The 18746-nt window shown below is 45.2% G+C and overlaps 2 protein-coding genes across 16 annotated transcripts in view; one reads left to right on the top strand and one right to left on the bottom strand.

The window, feature by feature from the left end:
• LOC114595218 (zinc finger protein 75D-like) overlaps positions 1-18746 on the top strand; it is a 437997-nt gene that overhangs the window by 344040 nt on the left and 75211 nt on the right. For 10 of the 15 annotated variants that reach the window (XM_077927864.1, XM_077927865.1, XM_077927874.1 and 7 more), the window contains one exon: positions 470-3617. The exons of 3 other annotated variants lie outside the window; for them this stretch is intronic. In XM_077927864.1, coding sequence (XP_077783990.1) covers positions 470-1914 — 1445 coding nt within the window. In that variant the 3' untranslated portion in view covers positions 1915-3617. Of the gene's footprint in view, positions 1-469; positions 3618-7663; positions 7804-18746 lie in introns of those variants that run through there. 2 more of the 15 variants (XM_077927851.1, XM_077927852.1) reach the window with 2 other exon arrangements.
• On the bottom strand, positions 10655-16850 carry LOC144327412 (zinc finger protein 213-like). The gene is made up of 6 exons (XM_077926750.1): positions 16683-16850; positions 14056-14547; positions 12556-12637; positions 12241-12323; positions 11996-12122; positions 10655-11418 (listed from the first exon to the last, which is right to left on the bottom strand). The coding sequence occupies exons 2-6, from the start codon at positions 14455-14457 to the stop codon at positions 10655-10657; spliced, it is 1458 nt and encodes a 485-aa protein (XP_077782876.1). The 5' UTR covers positions 14458-14547; positions 16683-16850.

Here is an 18746-nt window from a genome sequence, read left to right as displayed (position 1 = left end):
CCAGATATCACAACCCCCCCCAAAAAAACCTTGAACAGTAAATTACTGTTTTTTCTGTGAATGTTCTTCCTCCAGTTGCAGCTTATTAAAGAAGGATCAGCCTGGTCTGAACTCCCCAGGCCCTTTTAAGTATAAATGTCAGAGTTGTTAGGGAAGTTGAAGTAGCTTCCGTCAGGTTTTCCGTTTTTGTTTTTCCTCCCGTCAGTCTTTGGTTGTCCAAAGAGAAGACTGACATTGGAAATGGAGGGATGCCATGATGGAGGCCAACAAAATCCATTCAAGAGAAGAGCCAGGCTTGTCGAATCACAGGTTCCCCTAAGGATGTCAGTTGATCCCCGTTAATTAATGCACCCAACCCATCAGAAAACCTTCCATCTAACCCACTTCTGTTATTCCTCTGTTACCAGTGTTAACAAGTATTCTTCATTAATTTCTCCCTGAGACGCTAATCCATTACTCTTCATTGCAGATAGTGATGGACTGGAAATCAAGAACAAGGGTGACCATGACAAAATCCCCACAATGGAGAAGCTGAATAAATATCTTGAAAGTGGGAAAAGTTCTTATTCCACTTGCCATCAAAGAAATCCCATTGGGAAGAAACCCTATCAGTGCATGGAATGTGGAAAGAGCTTCAGTCACAGCCACAATCTCAATTCCCATCAGAGAATTCATACAGGGGAGAAATCCTATCAGTGTGTGGAATGTGGAAAGAGCTTCAGTCACAGCCACCATCTCAATTCCCATCAGAGAATTCATACAGGGGAGAAATCCTATCAGTGTGTGGAATGTGGAAAGAGCTTCAGTCACAGCCACCATCTCAATTCCCATCAGAGAATTCATACAGGGGAGAAACCCTATCAGTGTGTGGAATGTGGAAAGAGCTTCAATCAGAGCTCCCATCTCACTTCCCATCAGAGAATTCATACAGGGGAGAAACCCTATCAGTGTGGGGAATGTGGAAAGACCTTCAGTCAGAGCGCCAATCTCACTTCCCATCAGAGAATTCATACACGGGAGAAACCCTATCAGTGTGTGGAATGTGGAAAGACCTTCAGTCAGAGTGCCAATCTCACTTCCCATCAGAGAATTCATACAGGGGAGAAACCCTATCAGTGTGTGGAATGTGGAAAGAGCTTCAGTCAGAGCGCCGGTCTCACTTCCCATCGGAGAATTCATACAGGGGAGAAACCCTATCAGTGTGTGGAATGTGGAAAGAGCTTCATGAAGAGCTCTTCTCTCACTTCCCATCAAAGAATTCATACAGGGGAGAAACCCTATCAGTGTGTGGAATGTGGAAAGAGCTTCAGTCATAGCCACCGTCTCACTTCCCATCAAGTAATTCATACAGGGAAGAAACCCTATCAGTGCTTTGAATGTGGAAACAGCTTCTGTCACAGCCACAGTCTCACTTCCCATCAAAGAATTCATACAGGGGTGAAACAATATCAGTGCGTGGAATGTGGAAAGAGCTTCAGTCACAGCCACAGTCTCACTTCCCATCAAGTAATTCATACAGGGAAGAAACCCTATCAATGCTTTGAATGTGGAAATAGCTTCAGTACGAGCTCCAATCTCATTTCCCATCAAAGAATTCATACAGGGGAGAAACCCTATCAGTGCGTGGAATGTGGAAAGAGCTTCAATCAGAGCTCCATTCTCACTTCCCATCAAAGAATTCATACAGGGGAGAAACCCTATCAGTGTGTGGAATGTGGAAAGAGCTTCAGGAAGAGCTCCAATCTCAGTTCCCATCAAAGGATTCATACCGGAGAGAAACCCTATCAGTGTGTGGAATGTGGAAAGAGCTTCAGTCAGAGCTCCAATCTCACTTCCCATCAAAGGATTCATACGAAGAGTGGAAAACCCTTCATTATACAACTTTCAGCGCTAGAGAAAAACACACCACTTTAAACAGGCCTTTGGCTGAATGACATCTAATGCCCTTTTTAAATGTGGTGGGGAGTTGGGGGTTACAGGTTTTGGGCTGTGTGTTTTGTGTTTTCATTGTGTGATTTTATGTTGTAACTGTCCTGTGACCTGTGGGTGTAGGGAATGGGAGCCAACTCTTAGGGTCTGAGGGCTCTTTTCCCCCCAATAAGATATGTGAGGGGGCACCCCCCCAGTTCATAGGAACAGCCATTCAAATGGCATGCTTGCACCGCATCCTGTGACTGTTTAACCGAGGTGGGGCTTACTAAACCCCTCCTATATTTTATTCAAGTTGGCAGCCCTGCTATAGGGTGCTATAGAAATGAAATAAATATAATAACACCATCTTGATCGCCTTCATCTGCACATGTTCCAGCTTGACAATATCCTTTGTATTATCATCATTTTAAAAAAATTATGTGCCCATCACCTGAGGATTTCATGGTGTTTCACAACAAAAACAGACAGGTTGAACAGAGGGCTTTCTCAAAAACAAGTTAAGCCCGATAAATCTCTCTTTTTCATTTCTTTTTTTGGATGCAGTTACAAACTTTGTTGATCAGGGGACTGCTGTGAAAATACTGCATCTCAATTACAGTAAGGCTTTTGACAAAGTCCTCTGCGACATTTATGTGAGGAAGCTGGTAAAATGTGGGCTGAATGAGGTAACTGGTGGATTTGACTGACCGAACCCAAATTGTCCTCCTCCATGGTTCCTCCTCATCCTGGGGAAAAGTGACCAGAGGGGTGCTGCAGGGTTCTGTCCTGGGCCCGTTGTTGTTCAACGTCTTTATAAACGACTTGGATGAAGGAACTGAGGGGATGCTCATCCCATTTGCAGACGACACCAAACAGGGAGCGGAGGCCAATGTGGCAGAAGTCAGAATCAGATCAAGGGCAGGAATAGTACCACTTTCTTCTGCCTTGGTCAGACCCCACATAGAATAAATACTGTGTTCAATTCTGGGCACCACAATTTAAGAATCTCAACTTTTGTTTGCCAGGGGAGGTGGGGGTTACAGGTTTTGTGTTTTGTGTTTTCATATTGTGATTTTATGTTGAAACCATTCTGAGAACTGTGGGTGTAGGTGTCTGGTCATGTGGGATTGCTATGAGGAATTATGAAAAATGAAGCAAGCTACTGTGTCAATGGTGAAAGCATCACTTTGACTGGGTTTGGGTCATTGACTTGATTTCTGATCAATCCCACAAGCCTCTGCATCTCTGCCCCATTTTCTCTATGTCTGTCAGTCACGTGTAAAGCATTCTAACACAGACCAGTTGCTTACCAGGCCTCCTGGGTACATAAAAATAGGGAGGTAGCTTTGATGTAGCTTCTGTTAATCTTTAGGTAGATCTTAGGGCCAGGAACAGAGTTCACATGGATGTGGTAAAATGCCTTTCTTTCCTTTTACTGCTGGGTTTATTACCACCGGGGTTTGTTAATTCCTCCTTGGTTCCTGTTTATTTAGCCTGAACATGTATGCATGCTCAAATAGTAAATAGTTCTTTGTAGTTAAGAGGCTTCCTCTGATCTGACTTTGTCCCCACGTGAGGATTTTTTGAAATGCTCAGAGGAAATCTGATTGGTTCTTACAAACGCTGTGTTAAAGTTCTTTTGTTAATAAAAACGACCTGGGCCAGGAAGTGGAATGCGCACTTTCTCCCAGGGTCTTGCTGGTCAAGCCACGTGTCTATTGTATTAATCAGGGTCCAGTCCGTCCTTTGCCTTCAGAATGCAACAGCAGGGAACAGGAGCCAACTTTTAGAGGATGAGGGGTCTTTGCCCCTTCATAAAATATTTGAGGGGGGCACCCCCCCAGTTGATAGGCATTGCCATTCAAATGGCATGCATGCCCCACATCATGTATTGATTAAGCGAGGAGGGGCTTACTAAACCCCTTCTATATTTTATTCAAGTTGGCACCCCAGGTATAGGGCGCTATAGAAATTAAATAAATGCATAAATAAAGCAAGACCATCTTGATCGCCTTCATTTGCATATGTTTCGGCTTGTCAATATCCTTATTATCATCATTTAAAAAAATTATGTGCCCTTTATCTGATTTCACGGTGTTTCAGAACATAAACATACAAATTGAAAACATGGCTTTCTCAAAAAAACATCAAGCCAGAGAAATCTCTCTTCTTCTTTTTTCTTTTTGGATGGAGTTAGAAAGTTTGTTGATCAGCGGACTGCTGTGGAAATAGTTGCCCGTGATATTTATGTGAGGAACCTGGTAAAATGTTGGCTGAATGAGGTAACTGTTAGGTGGATTTGACTGACCGAACCCAAAGGGGTGCTGCAGGGTTCAGTACTGGGCTCATTGTTGTACAACGTCTTTATAAATGACTTGGATGAAGGAACTGAGGGGATGCTCATCACATTTGCAGACGACACCAAACGGGGAGCGGAGGCCAATGTGGCAGAAGGCAGATTCCGATCAAGGGCAGGAATAGTCATATTTACCCCTAGGTATTTCACTTTTTTCACCAATGATAAACCTGTTTCTCCCTGAAACCTTTCCTTTTCATTCGATGTTAAATTCTTCTCCAACACCATGGTTTTTCATTTATTCAACTTAAATCCTGCCACCTGACCAAATTCTTGTATTATTTCCAAAGCTCTCTTAGTACTAGGGATTGGCTCCTGTAATGTCAAGACTAGGTCATCTGCATATGCTTTAAGTTTATAATGTTTAGCTCCGACCTGTATACCCTGAATCTGTTGGTCCCTTCTGATCATGTTCAGCAAGACCTCCAGTACTGAAATAAAAAGCGGTGGGGAAATTGGGCAACCTTGTCGTGTCCCTTTCTCTATCTTAACTTCCTCCGTAACTGCATTGTTCACTATTAGTTTTGCCCTCTGTTCTGAATAAATCGCACTTATACCATTTCCAAACCTTTCTCCCACCCCCATCCCTTGCAAATTTTTCTTCATAAAACTCCAAGAAATGTTGTCAAAGGCTTTCTCCGCATAAATAAATATCAAAACGGCTTTTGTGTTAATATTAACTTGCAATTTTTCAAGAATGTCAATCAAGTTCCTTGTGTTGTTTGACATATATCTGCCTGGAAGAAAGCCAGCTTGGTCCTTATGTATCAATCCAGACAAAACTTTTTTCAGTCTTTTAGCCAAAATGTCAGCAAAGATTTTGTAATCCACGTTAAGTAGGGATATGGGGCGGTAATTTTTAAGTTGTGTCTTTTCAGATTCATTTTTCGGTATAAGTGTGATGTAGGCCTCTTTCCACGTTTCCGGCGCTCTTTTCCCCTCCATTATCTCATTGCAGACCTCCGTTAACCGATCAAGGGCAGGAATAGTACCACTTTCTTCTGCCTTGGTCAGGACCCACCTAGAATATTGTGTTCAATTCTGGGCACTACAATTTAAGTATCTTAAATTTTGTTTGCCCAGGGAAATCAAGAAGGTGAGGGAACACAATCCATATTCCTTTTATAACACGTGGCAAATGTTTGTTGAATATATAAATTGTTAAAACTGTTGCAGGAATCCACCCAACACTCAGGGAAAATGTATCGTGGTCTTTTAGAACAGGCATCCCCAAACTCGGCGCTCCATATGTTTTGGGACTACAGCTCCCATCATCCCTAGCTAACGGGACCAGTGGTCAGGGATGATGGGAATTGTAGTCCCAAAACATCTGGAGGGCCGAGTTTGGGGATGCCTGTTTTAGAATAATGAAATGAAACTTTAACAAGTGACATGCTGAAAGTCTGAAATTCCATCAGGACAAGTTACTTTTTGTTTACTGTTGTAACTATTGCTTTCTGAATATTTATCTTCTGTACCATGAAGATAAAGGGAAAAAAATGTTTTTTAAAAAGGAAATGGGGAAATCATGTGTACTATTCCATCAATCTGCTTGCATGTGTTGAGTTTTATTTGGAGACTGTAACTCCCAGTAATTTCATTATCTGTATGTGTTTCTGTGTGTTCAGCACACATGATTGCAGGTGAGACTGAATAAAACACTTCATCGGAAAAAATAGAAGCATCTAATGTTCCCTGGACTTTTAATAATAAATAATAATAATTTTATTATTTATACCCCGCCCTCCCCAGCCAAGGCCGGGCTCAGAGCGGCTTAGAAGCAATAATAAAAACAAGATGAATGATTGCAACTTAAAAACAAAATTAAAATACAACATTGAAATATTGAAACATTAAATATTAAAATGTAGCCTCATCGCACGAGGAGAAGGAAAGGAAAAAAGAAAGAGAGGGAGGGAGGGAATCAAATTGGCTCCAAGCCAAAGGCCAGGTGGAACAACTCTGTCTTACAAGCCCTGCGGAAAGAAATCAGATCCTGCAGGCCCCTGGTCTCATGAGGCAGAGCGTTCCACCAGGCTGGAGCCATCACTGAAAAGGCCCTGGCTCTGGTTGAAGCCAATCTAACTTCCTTAGGGCCCGGGACCACTAGGGTGTTGCTATTTATGGACCTTGAGGCTCTCCGTGGGGCATACCAGGAGAGGCGGTCCCGTAGGTACGAGGGTGCTAGGCCGTGAAGGGCTTTAAAGGTCAAAAGCAGCACCTTAAATCTGACCCTGTACTCCACCGGGAGCCAGTGCAGCTGGAAAAGCACTGGTTGAATATGTTCCCATGGCAGGGACCCCGTGAGGAGCCTCGCTGTAGCATTCTGCACCCGCTGGAGTTTCTGGGACAGCTTCAAGGGCAGCCCCGCATAGAGTGAATTACAGTAGGCAAGCCTGGAGATGACCGTCGCATGGATCACTTTTAGGGCAATGCATGGTGCTTTTGTTTGACACATAAAAATCTGGCTGCTCCCAAAGACTTGTCTGTCTGTCTCTGCACCACAACACTGCTTTGGAACGGCTTCTTTCTGATTGGTGGTTAAAATGACTATTGGCTGGTGCTGGTGCTTGAGGATGATGAAAGGTACTTAACGAAAAAAGTTGGGTTTACAAAAAACTCCCTAAAGCCACGTTTCTCAGGCTAGGCGAGCCATTGTCCTGGTCCCACTCATCTTATGGTGGACTACAAAGCTCTTAACAGCTTCTACCAGATTGCCTTCCCCCATGTATTCCCAACTCAACTGCTTTGAGAAAACTGGCACAGTTACCGGTTCCACATAGAACACCTGTACTTGTGAGAAAGCAAAGTTTTAGTGTGGCGACACAGGTAGACTTTGGAACTCCCTGCCTGCACTTCTTTTTTTATTCCTTTTTTATTTTTTTGGTGCCTGCAAAAATAAATAAATGTTTGTTTAGGCAAGCCCATCCAGATATTTAAAATGTGGACATGCATTTTAATCTCATTCTCAGCAAACGGTTCATTTGTAATTATTTCTAAATATTTTAAATAGTTGTGTGTAACTTCTTTTACTGATGGAAAAATTTCTGTATGTGTGTGTGGGGGGTGTGTGTGTGTGTGACACCGGGTACCACCTGACCTTGCTATGCCTCTGGAGCTGGAGCTGCAGAATTGGTCCTTTTCCCTGCAAGCTCTTCCTCCACTTTCCGGCCAAGGGAGGGAGATGCTCAGAGTCCAGCCAAGAGCCTCACCCCCAAAAGGATATCTGGGCATGGGCGTAGCCAGGGGGGCAGCTGGCCCCCAAAATCCATAAAAAATGATAAGAATCTGAGGTTCTGCCAAGGGAGAGAGGGCTGAGCTGGAGGGGCTCGGCTTGGCAAGGGTTAAAGGGAACTGAGCTGCCTTCCTAGAGAGGACAGGAAGCAAGGGGGGGCCAGGTCCTCCAGAGCCAAGGCCCCTCCCTCCCCAGTCCTTTCCTGCAAGGAGGGGGGGTCTTGCTTTGGTGTCTCTCCTGCAAGGGCTGCCTCGCTCTCCCCTCCTGGGATCTGGTGAGTCTCCTCTCTCTCTGGGATCTGGTGGGGGTCCCAGGGCTGCAGCAGAAGAGGGTGCATGGGGGGGGGGGCAGATCTGCTCATATGGGGGGGGACCCCAAGTCAGGGGGGAGAGGGTCCTGCCAGGGAGGGGCCAGGTCTGCCACGCTCTCCTTCCTGCAGATCAGAGGATCCCAAACTCATTTGGCCGTCCCCCCCCCCCCTTCAGAAAAGATCTCCCTTCTTCAGACAAAGGAGTCCCTGGGACTTTAACTCTGTGTGACATCGCTCAGCCTCATTGCACAACAGAGGAAACATCTGCAAATGGTTTTGCAAGACCAGACGAGGAGGTGGACTAGCCCCCCCCCCCAAAAAAAAGGTGGGAGAGAAAGGCCAGGAATAAAGAGAGGGATCCCAGCCCAGAGTCTGGCTGCTGCATTGGGGACCAGTTTCCCAGTGTCTCCCAGGGCAGCTCCCCACGGAGGCCACTGCAGCAATCCCCTCGCACCCAGAGCAGGGCATCCCAGGACCACATCCTCTCTGTCCCAAAGGGATTGTTGCTGGAAAACCAGCCGGAAATGGGCGCTGCTACTCACTGAGCCTCCAGGGACCTTGGCATCAATGGCTGTGTGTGGGTGAAGCCATCTAAGAGAATAATAATGTCCAGATACATTCCTGGCCCTCAGAGCAAAGAAAAAGGGACCCCACCCCAGGAGTCTGTCTTGAGAGTGGCAGAGAGTCCAAGTGAAAGAAAAGGAGACAGAAGCAGGGGAGTGGGGGTGGGGGGAGAACAACTCCTGAGGACCCCCACTAGAGCCAAGCATCCATTTTCCACAAGATACAAATGACTTCCTTGTCAGTCAGTTCTGACTTCATGCATTGACTGGAAGGCAGCAGAAACCAGGCTTCTTCATCTCCCAGAAATCGCTTCCGTTGCCTCCACATTTTGCATTGCAATCTTCCTTCTAGGGGGGCTAGAGGCTGCTTCCTCCTATTCCTCCTCCTCTTTCTTCTTCCTCCCCCTCCTCTTTCTTCTTCCTCCTCCTCCTCCTCCTCCTCCTCCTCCTCCTCTTTCTTCTCCTTTTTAAAAAGGCCCTTTCCACCTGGCCTAGGGTGGAAAAGGCCTTTTCCACCTGACCTCCTTTGTAAGGTTTTATTTTGACATCTTTATAAGAATATTTGTTTTCTGCTATGTTGCTTTGACTATAGACTATATATTTGACTTTCTTCCAATGGTTTTATTTCTCTTTTATTGATTTTGTGGGATGTGAAACTGCAGTCAAGTACAATATTCCCACAGTGGACGACACATTAGGGGATGTTTTCTACCACTCAGGAGAAGACTTCCTGTTTCAGACTTTCAGCATGTCATTTGTTAAAGTTTCATTTCATTATTCTAAAACAGGCATCCCCAAACTCGGCCCTCCAGATGTTTTGGGACTACAATTCCAGCATCCCAGACCACTGGTCCTGTTAGCTAGGGATGATGGGAGCTGTAGTCCCAAAACATCTGGAGCGCCGAGTTTGGGGATGCCTGTTCTAAAAGATCACGCCACCTTTTCCCATGAGTGCTGGGTGGATTCCTGCAACAGTTTTAACAATTTATATATTCAACAAACATTTGCCACGTGTTATAAAAGGAATATGGATTGTGTTCCCTCACCTTCTTGATTTCCCCTGGCAAACAAAATTTAAGATACTTAAATTGTGGTGCCCAGAATTGAACACAGTATTTATTCTAGCTGGGGCCTGACCAAGGGAAAAGAAAGTGGTACTATTCCTGCCCTTGATCGGATTCTGCCTTCTGCCACATTGGCCTCCGCTCCCCGTTTGGTGTCGTCTGCAAATGTGATGAGCATCCCCTCATTTCCTTCATCCAACTCATTCATAAAGACGTTGAACAACAACAGGCCCAGGACAGAACCCTGCAGCACCCATCTTGTCACTTTTAGCGGTAGTCACGTAATCTGGGGAACCGGGTTCGCGTCTCCGCTCCTCCACCTGCAGCTGCTGGGTGACCTTGGGCCAGTCACACTTCTTTGAAGTCTCTCAGCCCCACTCACCTCACAGAGTGTTTGTTGTGGGGGAGGAAGGGAAAGGAGATTGTGAGCCGCTTTGAGACTCCTGAAGGGGAGTGAAAGGCGGGATATCAAATCCAAACTCTTCTTCTTCTTCTTCTTCTTTTCTCCAGGATGATGAGGAACCATGGAGGAGTCCTCTTTGGGTTTGGTCAGTCAAATCCGCCTAACAGTTACCAAGTTCAGCCTCCTTTTACCAGCTTCCTCACATAAATATCACGGGGGACTTTGTCAAAAACCTTACTGAAATTAAGATGCACTATTACCACAGCAGTCCCCTGAGAAACAATCTGTAACTCCATCCAAAAAAAGAAAAAGAAAAAAGAGAGATTTCTCTAGCTTGACTTGTTTTTGAGAAACCCATGAAGGGTACATAATTGTTTTAAAATGCTAATATTAAGAAGGATATTGACAAGCTGGAACAAGTGCAAAAGAAGGCGACCAAGATCGTTTTGTTTTATTTATGCATTTATTTGACTTTTATAGCGCCCTATAGCAGGGGTGCCAACTTGAATAAAATATAGGAGGGGTTTAGCAAGCCCCGCCTCGGTTAAAGAGTCACAGGATGCGGTGCAAGCATGCCATTTGAATGGCTGTTCCTATGAACTGGGGGGTGGCCCCCTCAAATATCTTATTGGGGGGCAAAGACCCCTCAGACTCTAAGAGTTGGCTCTTATTCTCTATACCACAGGTCTCAGGACGGTTACAACATAAAACCACACAATGAAAACACAAAACACCCCCCAAAAAAACCTGTAACCCCCACCTCCCCACCACATTGTAAAAGGGCATTAGATGTCAATCAGCCAAAGGACTGGTTAAAGAGATGAGTTTTTCCCTGGCTGTATAATGACGGGTTTTGGGAACTTTGTATGAATTCTTTGATGGGAACTGAGAGAGGAGCTCCTCCGGAAGCTCTTTCCACATTCCACACACTGATAGGGTTTCTCCCCTGTATGAATTCTTTGATGGGAACTCAGAGAGGAGCTTGTACTGAAGCTCTTTTCACATTCCCCACACTGATAGGGCTTCTCCCCTGTATGAATTATTTGATGGAAACTGAGAGAGGAGCTCCTACTGAAGCTGGTTCCACATTCCACACACTGATAGGGTTTCTCCCCTGTGTGAATTCTGTGATGGGAAGTGAGATCGGTGCTCCGACAGAAGCCCTTTCCACATTCCACACACTGATAGGGTTTCTCCCCTGTATGAATTCTTTGATGGGAAGTGAGATTGTGGCTCTGAGTGAAGCTCTTTCCACATTCCCCACACTGATAGGGTTTCTCCCCTGTATGAATTCTTTGATGGGAAGTGAGTTTTGAGCTATTCCTGAAGCTCTTTCCACATTCCACACACTGATAGGGTTTCTCCCCTGTATGAATTCTTTGATGGGAAGTGAGATTGACCTTTTGACTGAATCTCTTTCCACATTCCATGCACTGATAGGGTTTCTTCCCAATGGGATTTCTTTGATGGGAAGTGGAAAAGGAACTTTTCCCACATTCAATATATTTATTCAGCTTCTCCATTGTGGGGATTTTGTCATGGTCACCCATGTTGTTAATTTCCAGTCCATCTCTATCTACAATGAAGAGAAATGGATTAGCACCTCAGGGAGAAATTAAGGAAGAATACTTGTTAAATCTGGTAATAGAGGCATAACACAAGAGGGTTAGATGGATGGTTTTCTGAAGGGTTGGGTGCATTAATTAACGGGGATCAACCGACATCCTTAGGGGAACCTGTGATGCGATAAGCCTGGCTCTTCTCTTGAATCGATTTTGTTTGGCTCCATCATGGCATCCCTCCGTTTCCAATGTCAGTCTTCTCTTTGGACAACCAAAGACTGACGGGAGGAAAAACAAAAACTGAAAACCTGACAGAAGCTACTTCAACTTCCCTAACAACTCTGAAGTTTACAGTCAAAAGGGCCTGGGGAGTTCAGACCAGGCTGCTGCTTGTTTAATAAGCTGCAACGGGAGGAAGAACATTCACAGAAAAAACAGTAATTTACTATTCAAGGGTTTTTTTGGGGGGGGGATACTGTAATATCCAGTGTTGTAGGGGGCGCTGTTGAGGTCTGTGAAAATATATGAGGTTCGTGACATATGGAGTTTTGAATTTAAAAACTGATATTATGATTCCACTAGGAGCCTTACCAAGAGAGGCCATGATCCCAGAATTCTCCTCCATGATGTCCTTATGCAGAGCTCTCTGGTCAGGATCCAGCAACGCCCACTCCTCATCCGTGAAACAAACAGCAACATCTTCAAAGCACACTGGACCCTAAAAGAAGAAGGGAAATGTCCTACTCTGAGACAACACTGTTGTTCACCACCATTCCTTGAGCTAGGACATTGTTCCACCCCTTGGCCTCTGTCCCCACAAGGCTGCTTCCCCTGACCTGATCTGGTTCCACAGCCGCTGCTTCCATTCTGTCCCCATTCAGAGATGGTTGAAGAGGTCTAGGCAGTATCACTGTGTCACCTGCAAGAGAAAAAAGGTAAGGGGGAGGCCCAGAGTGCCTTCTTGTCTCGCAGGTAAATCAGTGCATCTCAAACTACACAGGGGCCTTTGAGAAAGTCTCGCCTGCTGAGTGCATTTGGATATTTGGGTGCATTAGAGATGTTATGTGTGAAAAAATATATCTTCCCTCCTCTGATGAGTTGGAAAACCAACAGAATGAGACCAAACAGAGAAACACCACCTTCCTCCTTACCCAGTGGCCTCTCTCTGGTGCTCAGCGGAGGCCTCTCTGCCTCAGAAGAAATCTGGTCCATTTCTGCAAAGAGATCCTTTCCCTGAAAAAGAAACAAGGATTCAAAAGAGAGAATGGGGAGAAGGATTTAAAAATGAATGTCAGAGAGAATTCCGGCTGATCGCAGGAGCGAAGAGAAGCGGGATTTCTCTCTGGAGAGGGAATCCAGCTCTTGGGAGGAAAAAGGGGGTGCTGCAAGGGTGCCGCAGCCCCCTAAAACACCCCTGGAAGGAGATCCAGGGGGCAGGATCCCGGCACAGCCGTTTTGTGATTCCCCCGACCGCCAGGTAACCTCCTTTGGAGGCGACGAAAACATTAATGAAATGTTTAAAAAAGATGTATTAGAAAGAGGTTTTATCGACAAGGAATCAAAATATCAATTGGAAGTAGTGAATAATGACGTAAAATTTTTGTCTAAAATGTATAAATTATTATTGGAATGGTATACAAAGGACGAGGAGGTTAAATCGGTTATGATCCATTGGGCCAAAGATTTTGGATATAATATACAATTTAAAGACTGGGTTAAATTGTGGAATGAAGGACTGAAATTTACTGCGTGTACTGTAATAAAGGAAAATGTGATGAAAATGATATATAGATGGTATGTTACACCAGTAAAATCAGCAAAAATTTATAAAGTAAGTAATAAATGTTGGAAGTGTAAAGAAAAAGAAGGAACATTTTACCATATGTGGTGGGAGTATAAAAAAGTGAAATGCTTTTGGGAAAGGATATATAATGAGTTACAAAAGATGTTGAAATATACATTTGTTAAGAAACCAGAAGCATTTCTATTAGGAATAATAGGAAATGAAATTAATAAGACAGAATGGAAGTTATTTTTATACGCAGTAACGGCAGCAAGAATACTAATGGCCCAAAAATAGTAACAAGAAGAATTACCTATGATTGAAAAATGGAGAATGAAATTAATGGAATACGCAGAACTTGATAAATTAACAGGAAGGATCCGGAACCAACGAGACAAGAGATTCACTGAAGACTGGATTAAATTTACAGATTATATGAAAACTATATGTGATAACCAGATAACATTTGTAAGCTTTCAGGAAGCTCTGTGAGAATGTATGGTAGAAATATTGTTTAAAAAATAAGGTAAATTAAGATATTATTGTAGTGCAATATTAAATTAAGAAATGTGCAAGAAGTGATCAAGACGGAGAATTCTCAAACATGTTGATGGAAGTAAAAAAAAAGATGTTGGTGATAAATTGGATGTTTTGTTTTGTATAGTTTTATATTGGAAAACTAATAAAAATATATATTAAAAAAATAAAAAATAAAAAATGAATGTCAGGGCCAACAGCTTTAAGGATGTCAGAACTCATTCCATAGACGCCTTCTCAGAAAAAGGATGGGCCATCAGCAGACCATTATGGGATGTTCTCTGCCCTGTTTGGAGCCCCTTGGGAGTATCTAGAGGAAAGTCTCTCTCACCTGCTTTCTCTCCTCTGCCTGACTCAGGAGGAAACCTTCGGCCAGGGCCACCGCCTGGGAACTGGTCTCTGCTCCGCATTCCCTCACCCAGCTCTCCATCTCCAGGGGAAGGACAGCCAGGAACTGCTCCAAGATCACCAGGTCCAGCATCTCAGCTTTTGTGTGCCTTTCTGGTTTCAGCCACTGATGGCAAAGGTGGTAGAGTCGGCTGCAAACCTCTCGGGGTCCTTTGGCCTCCTGGCAGCAGAACTGCCTCAACTGCTGGCTCTGCACCTCTGAGCGGAGGGTGTCCTCCTCACCCAGGATCTTCTGCACTGGGTGTTGCCAGAATCCCCCAGTGGTCCCAGTTTGGTTGGCATGGCCTCTTCCTGTTCCAGGGCCAGCTGAGTCTTGCTCATCCATCTGTGGTCTCAGGAAGCCTCTGAGAGATCGGAAGGAACCCTTTGGTCTTCTGCCAAGTTCTGTCTGTCTTAAGGAGAGGTGCTAGAAATCCTACAAAGCAAATACATTGTTCAGTTACAAAAGTTGTCTAATATCAGGAGAAGAAAAAGGTTCCCTGAGCAAGCATGGATGAGTCTTGGAGGGAACCAGGGCTGGACTGCACCACAGCCCAAACCATGAGCTATTTTATTTATTTAAATTCTATAACACTTTATATTTTAAAGATAAATCTCAAAGTGGTTTACAGCATATTAAATCTGTGGGGATAATTGGGGAGTTAGAAGAAGATATATTATTGAACGATATCCTTCCTAACATGCACTAGCAAGTTCCATATTCTAGTTCCATACATCCCCCTTTTTTAGATTACGCAGCAATCAGCTTGTTGCTGACTCATCTGAGTTTTACTATTAAAAATTCCTTCCTGGTAAAATCCCTTCCAATCCCTTTTAAATGAATAAGCACAATAATCTGATTCACGTTAATATCAAAGTAGTTTACTCACAGATTCATTCACGTTCACAGACATATCCCTGAAGGCAGGCTTAGGTTACATAACAACCAGAACTATTCCATAAAGAAGTTAGTCCCAAATGACTGCCACTAAGGAGTCACTTCTCCAAACACACAGCAACATACAAAATGGAGAAGACACACTGATCAGAAGATGGAGGCCGTGTGCTCCTCCATGCTAGTACAACAGACTGCACCCTCTTCAAGTCACATGGAGTGGAAGTCTGTCCCAGCTCAGGAGGAAACAGGAAGTCTTCTCCTGAGTGGTAGAAAACATCCCCTAATGTGTCCCCTGTAGGAATCTTCTACTTGACTGCAGTTTCACATCCCACAAAATCAATAAAATAGAAATAAAACCATTGGAAGAAAGTCAAATATATAGTCTATAGTCAAAGCAACATAGCAGAAAACAAATATTCTTATAAAGATGTCAAAATAAAACCTTACAAAGGAGTTCAACTACAGAATAGATATTTAACACAGTAGGGCAGGATGAGTCTGGGCTTCACCCCCTAGGCCAGGTGGAAAGAGCCTTTTTAAAAGGAGAAGAAAGAGGAGGAGGAGGAGGAGGAGGAAGAGGAGGAAGAAGAAAGAGGAGGAGGAATAGGAGGAAGCAGCCTCTAGCTCTCCTAGAAGGAAGATTGCAATGCAAAATGTGGAGGCAGCGGAAGGGATTTCTGGGAGATGAATCAGCCTGGTTTCTCCTGCCTTCCAGTCAATGCATGAAGTCAGAACTGACTGACAAGGGAGTCATTTGTATCTTGTGGAAAATGGATGCTTGGCTCTAGTGGGGGTCCTCACTCGGGGGTCCTCAGGAGTTGCTCCCCCCACCCCCACTCCCCTGCTTCTGTCTCCTTTTCTTACACTTGGACTCTCTCCTGCTCTCCAGGCAGACTCCTGTGGTGGGGTCCCTTTTTCGTTGCTCTGAGGGCCAGGAATGTATCTGGACAACCCCCTGAGGGCCAAGTGGATGAGGCCAAAGACACCTCCCTTGAAGCTTAGGGTGAAGGAAATTTATTATTCTATTAGATATCTTAACCCCCCCACAGCCATTGATGCCAAGGTCCCTGGAGGCTCAGTGAGTAGCAGCGCCCATTTCCGGCTGCTTTGCCAGCAACAATCCCTTTGGGACAGAGAGGATGTGGTCCTGGGATGCCCTGCTCTGGGTGCGAGGGGATGGCTGCAGTGGCCTCCGTGGGGAGCTGCCCTGGGAGACACTGGGAAACTGGTCCCCAATGCAGCAGCCAGACTCTGGGCTGGGATCCCTCTCTTTACTCCTCTCCTTTCTCTACCACCTTAACTTCCTTCCTCCCTGTGGGGTTTTTTTTTTGGGGGGGGGGCTAGTCCACCTCCTCATCCAGCTTTGGAAAACCATTTGCACGATTCCTCTGTTGTGAAATGACGCTGAGTTAAAGTCCTAGGGACTCCTTTGTGTAAAGGATTTCGGGGGAGTCAGTTTTTTTCTGAAGGGCGGGGAGGCAGAAGGTCAAAAGAGTTTGGGATCCTCTGATCTGCAGGAAGGAGAGCGTGGCAGACCTGGCCCCTCCCTGGCAGGACCCTCTCCTCCCTGACTTGGGGTCCCCCCCCACATGAGCAGATCTGCCCCCCCCATGCACCCTCTTCTGCTGCAGCCCTGGGACCCCCACCAGATCCCAGAGAGAGAGGAGACTCACCAGATCCCAGGAGGGGAGAGCGAGGCAGCCCTTGCAGCAGAGACACAAAGCAACACCCCCCCCCTTTCTTGCAGCAAAGGACTGGGGAGGGAGGGGCCTTGGCTCTGGAGGACCTGGCCCCCCCTTGCTTCCTGTCCTCTCTAGGAAGGCAGCTCACTTCCCTTTAACCCTTGCAATGCCGAGTCTCTCCAACTCAGCCCTCTCTCCCTTGGCAGAACCTCAGATTCTTATAATTTTTTATGGATTTTGGGGGCCAGCTGCCCCCCTGGCTACGCCCATGCCCAGATATCCCTTTGTGGGGTGAGGCTCTTGGCTGGAGTCTGAGCATCTGCCTCCCTTGGCCGGAAAGTGGAGGAGCAGCTTGCAGGGAAAAGGACCAATTCTGCAGCTCCAGCTCCAGAGGCATAGCAAGGTCAGGTGGTACCCGGTTTCACACCCCCCCACACACACACATACAGAATTTTTTTCATCAGTAAAAGAAGTTACACACAACTATTTAAAATATTTAGAAATAATTACAAATGAACCGTTTGCTGAGAATGAGATTAAAATGCATGTCCACATTTTAAATATCTGGATGGGCTTGCCTAAACAAACATTTATTCATTTTTGCAGGCACTCAAAAAAAAAATAAAAAAGGAATAAAAAAAGAAGTGCAGGCAGGGAGTTCCAAAGTCTACCTGTGTCGCCACACTAAAACTTTGCTTTCTCACAAGTGCAGGTGTTCTATGTGGAACCGGTAACTGTAACAGTTTTCTCAAAGCAGTTGAGTTGGGAATACATGGGGGAAGGCAATCTGGTCAGAAGCTGTTAAGAGCTTTGTAGTCCACCATAAGATGAGTGGGACCAGGACAATGGCTCGCCTAGCCTGAGAAACGTGGCTTTAGGGAGTTTTTTGTAAACCCAACTTTTTTCGTTAAGTACCTTTCATCATCCTCAAGCACCAGCACCAACCAATAGTCATTTTAACCACCAATCAGAAAGAAGCCTTTCCAAAGCAGTGTTGTGGTGCAGAGACAGACAGACAAGTCTTTGGGAGCAGCCAGATTTTTATGTGTCAAACAAAAGCACCATGCATTGCCCTAAAAGTGTTCCATGCGACGGTCATCTCTACGCTTGACTACTGTAATTCGCTCTACGCGGGGCTGCCCTTGAAGCTGTCCCAGAAACTCCAGCGGGTGCAGAAAGCGAGGCTCCTCACGGGGTCCCTGCCATGGGAGCATATTCACCCAGTGCTTTTCCAGCTGCACTGGCTCCCGGTGGAGTACAGGGTCAGATTTAAGGTCTGCTTTTGACCTTTAAAGCCCTTCACGGCCTAGGACCCTCGTACCTACGGGACCGCCTCTCCTGGTATGCCCCACAGAGAGCCTCAAGGTCCATAAATAGCAACACCCTAGTGGTCCTGGGCCCTAAGGAAGTTAGATTGGCTTCAACCAGAGCCAGGGCCTTTTCAGTGATGGCTCCAGCCTGGTGGAACGCTTTGCCTCATGAGACCAGGGCCCTGCAGGATCTGATTTCTTTCCGCAGGGCCTGTAAGACAGAGTTGTTCCGCCTGGCCTTTGGCTTGGAGCCAATTTGATTCCCTCCCTCTCTTTCTTTTTTCCTTTCCTTCTCCTCCTGTGATGAGGCTACATTTTAATATTTTAACATTTCAATATTTCAATGTTGTATTTTAATTTTGTTCTTAAGTTGTAATCATTCATCTTGTTTTTATTATTGCTTCTAAGCCGCTCTGAGCCCGGCCTTGGCTGGGGAGGGCAGGGTATAAATAATAAAATTATTATTATTTATTATTAAAAGTCCAGGGAACATTAGATGCTTCTATTTTTTCCGATGAAGTGTTTTACTCAGTTTCACCTGCAATCATGTGTGCTGAACACACAGAAACACATACAGTGTTAAAGGTGATTGATTTCTTGCTCAGATAAGCCTGGCGTCCGGCCCGCTTTCATTGCGCAATCTCTTGCCAGGCCTCTGCATTCCAAAGTTCACATTCCGATGCTCTGAGCAAAAGCAAAGATCAGCAGCGGTAAGAGAAAGCTTCAAAAAACTCCAGTGCATGCT

Source organism: Podarcis muralis, chromosome 4 (genome assembly GCF_964188315.1).
Source record: "Podarcis muralis chromosome 4, rPodMur119.hap1.1, whole genome shotgun sequence".
Classification (NCBI taxonomy): Eukaryota; Metazoa; Chordata; class Lepidosauria; order Squamata; family Lacertidae; genus Podarcis; species Podarcis muralis.
This window is presented reverse-complemented; position numbering and strand designations above follow the sequence as displayed.

What these genes read in the sequence shown, in the direction of transcription:
- LOC144327412 (XM_077926750.1), bottom strand. Translation starts at nt 14,457, where the DNA reads ATGGATGAGCAAGACTCAGCTGGCCCTGGAACAGGAAGAGGCCATGCC. An exon ending in AGGCAGAGGAGAGAAAGCAG is followed by an intron (nt 12,638 to 14,055) that starts GTGAGAGAGACT and finishes TTTCTTTTTCAG; the next exon opens with GGAAAGGATCTCTTTGCAGA. An exon ending in TGGGATCATGGCCTCTCTTG is followed by an intron (nt 11,419 to 11,995) that starts GTAAGGCTCCTA and finishes TCTTCATTGTAG; the next exon opens with ATAGAGATGGACTGGAAATT.